General features: G+C 62.9%; 1 protein-coding gene across 1 annotated transcript in view; it reads right to left on the bottom strand.

Annotated features, from left to right (window-relative positions):
* The window catches only part of EIF4G1 (eukaryotic translation initiation factor 4 gamma, 1), a 6371-nt gene that overhangs the window by 670 nt on the left and 2822 nt on the right, over positions 1 to 2879 (bottom strand). Inside the window, 9 exon segments of the mRNA XM_010154606.1 lie at positions 8 to 142; positions 268 to 366; positions 559 to 640; positions 736 to 861; positions 1032 to 1204; positions 1364 to 1479; positions 1573 to 1829; positions 2480 to 2582; positions 2690 to 2819. Coding sequence (XP_010152908.1) covers positions 8 to 142; positions 268 to 366; positions 559 to 640; positions 736 to 861; positions 1032 to 1204; positions 1364 to 1479; positions 1573 to 1829; positions 2480 to 2582; positions 2690 to 2819 — 1221 coding nt within the window.

Here is a 2879-nt window from a genome sequence, read left to right as displayed (position 1 = left end):
CCCCCACCTCGATCCAGTCGTGTATTCTTTGGTTGTTTGGGTTCTCTTTCAGCAGTTTGTCCATTTGCTTGCACAGCTCCTCCGAGGTCAGCTCCTTGTGGCTCGGCATGTCCGAGCTGTCCCCCATCGTGTACTCCAATTTCTGGGGAGGGGAAGCCGTGAAGAGATGAGCTGTTAACGGCGTCACAAGGGAACACCACGCTCTGGCAGCAGGACCCCTCCGCAACCAGGGTTCCCCCCTGCCCCTCACCGCTGCCGAGCTCCCACCTGCTCCGTGACAAATTTGTTGACATCCTGGTCCTCGGGCAAGAATTCCTTCCAGCTCAGGCCCCCATCCCGCCACAGCTTCCCTGCGGTCTTCTGGCCCTGCGGGACGGACAGACGGCATCAGCATCCCATGCCCTCCATCGCCAGGGAGTGGGATCCTGCAGCTTGGCCATGCCACCCCGTGACCCGGAGGCAGCAAAGGGATGCCGGGGGTTGGACCCCGACATGCCAACCTGCCCCCCTAAAGCAGGCTGCCCGCCCCCGAGGCAGCTCAGCCATCCCTGTACTCACCATGCCCTTGCACAACAAGCCCAGCACCTCGACCAGCAGTGTGGTGGCCTTCCCGATGGGCACCAGGGGCTTCGTTATCTCCCTGCGGGGCACATGAGACCTTGGTTGAGTTACCTGCTCCCTCCCAAACCTATCCCGGGACCCCGCGGCAGCCCCACAGAGGGGTACAGCCCTCACCTGAACAGCTCCTCCATGGGAATACCTTCCTCTTGCAGGATGGGGGTGATGAGCTCGGCCAGGTACAGCCAGATGTGTGGGATGTCAATCTCCATGTCTTCTGCGATCTCCAAGATCTCCCGCAGCCTGCAGGGCAGAGAGGGGGGAAGGCCGTTGGGATCCATCAGCCCCCATGCCCTCGGCTGGGAGGGAGCTCAGGGGGGGTCTCGGTGATAAGCCCTGCTCAAGGCAGAGCCGAATGCAAACCCAGGCAGACAGCAGCCCCGGGGGGGGGGAGAGGTGCCCCAGCCCCTCACCCTTTGTAGTACTGCTCCTTGGAGAGCGTGCCCGTCTTCACCAGCTGGCACAGCAGGACCCCCATGTGCTCGCGGGAGATGGTGCTCCTCTCCAGCGTGGACTCTATGCCGTTCTGCACGAAGATGTAGAGCGAGGAGGGGCTGCCCAGCTCCTGTACACACTGCAGGGCCTCCTGCGGGGGGAAAAAGGAGGGGTCAGTGCTGCCCCACAGCCAGGCCCAGCTTCCCCCTTCCTCATCCAGGCACCACCGGCACCCCGCTGCCACCCAGGGAAGTAGATGGCATGTTACAGGGGCCACGTGGTGCTGTGTCCAGCCACCCCCTCCTCTCACTTTCATGTCATTGATGTGCAGGTATTCCTCTATGATCGCCTTGGATTTCTTCTCCAGCTCCTCTTCCGACAGCGCGGGTTTGGCAGATGTTGCGGGAGGTGCTGGCTCTTGTTTATCTGCGAGGAGAGAGCAAGGATCAGGCACTGTCTGAGAGCTGGGAAGCCCTAAGCCCGCGGCCAGACCCCGGACACTGCTCCTCCCCAGCTCACGGGTCTCTCTGCTCCTGTCCCGTTCCTCTGTCATGCTAGCAGCCTTGCGCACAGCCTCGGGGCCGCCCTGCTTCTCCCGTTCTCGGCTCCTGTCCTCCGTCTCTTTGCTGAAACTCCTCTTGGTGAGGGCAGACCTGTTCCTGTCTGCCCGCTCCCCCCGGTCGGGGCGCTCCAGGCGGTCGCTGCCCTTCTCCGAACGTGACTCCCGGTCCCCTCTGTCCCCAGCCTTCTCCGACCTGTCGCGGCTGGAGCTGCTCCTGGGTGGGAGGACGGACACGGTGTGAAAAGCCCATCGCCACCCACCCCAACCCCAGACCGCAGAGCTCTGCAAGGCAAGGCTGTCCCACTCCAATCCCAGCCCTTTCCAGGGCCTCTTCTAGCACATGACCACCCTCAGGGGAAAACTTTTCCGTGTGTCTCCCCTGTTCCAACTCACACCCTTTGCCTTTCACTCTGCCCCTTGGCATGGCTGAGCAGAGCCTGGCCCCATCCTGCCCACACCTTTTCCCTGCTGCAGACTGCGTCGAGAATCCCCCTTTCTTTTCCTCTTCTCCTCAACAAACCCAACTCCACCTCTCCTTGGGGACCTCATGCTCCAGCCTCCATGGGACTCCCTCCAGCCCATCAATGTCTGTGTGGTCCCCAGGACCCCCAGATCGGACCCAGCACCCAGGTGTGGTTCCCCCTAAGTGCCAACAGCGGGGAGGAAGCCCAGGGTGAGGGTTCAGCCTTCTCTGGCGCAAGGACTCACCACCAACACCAAGCTCCCCAAGGCCCCATCCTGCCACGGGGGATTATTCCAGCCCAGATGCCATCCGTTTTGCCTACGTATTGCCCGATTCAAGGGGTTCCCTCCCCGAGATGCAGACCACCACGCCGGCACACCAAAGCCGGGCTGGCCCCTCACCTCTGCACCACGCGTCGGGACTCCAGGCTCTCGGCAGGCGTCGCCTGCTGCAGCGCTGAGAAGCGGTTCAAGGTGCTCGTGGCTGGTCGCCCTGAATCAGATGCTGGGCGTGAAAAGAGGCGAGTCTCAGAGTTCGGCACCTCCCCGGTAGGGGAAGGATCCCTCCCTCGACCCCATCCAACGACATGCAGCCAGCCCCAGGCCGCCTACCTGAATCTGCAGGCTTCGCTCCAGACCCTCCACTGCTACCTTTGCCCCAGCTCAGCCGCCCTCCTGGTGCAAAAAGCTGGTTGTTGGAGTCAATGGATCCGGGCTGCAGGTGGAGAGACGACAGTCAGCTCTGAACCCCTCACCAAAGCGGGACGCGGGCCGAGCAGCCAGCTCCGCCGCCCACCCCGCA

Source organism: Eurypyga helias, unplaced genomic scaffold (genome assembly GCF_000690775.1).
Source record: "Eurypyga helias isolate BGI_N326 unplaced genomic scaffold, ASM69077v1 scaffold39696, whole genome shotgun sequence".
Taxonomy (NCBI): Eukaryota; Metazoa; Chordata; class Aves; order Eurypygiformes; family Eurypygidae; genus Eurypyga; species Eurypyga helias.
Note: the sequence above shows the minus strand (reverse complement) of the source record. Positions and strands in the feature narration are given on the sequence as shown.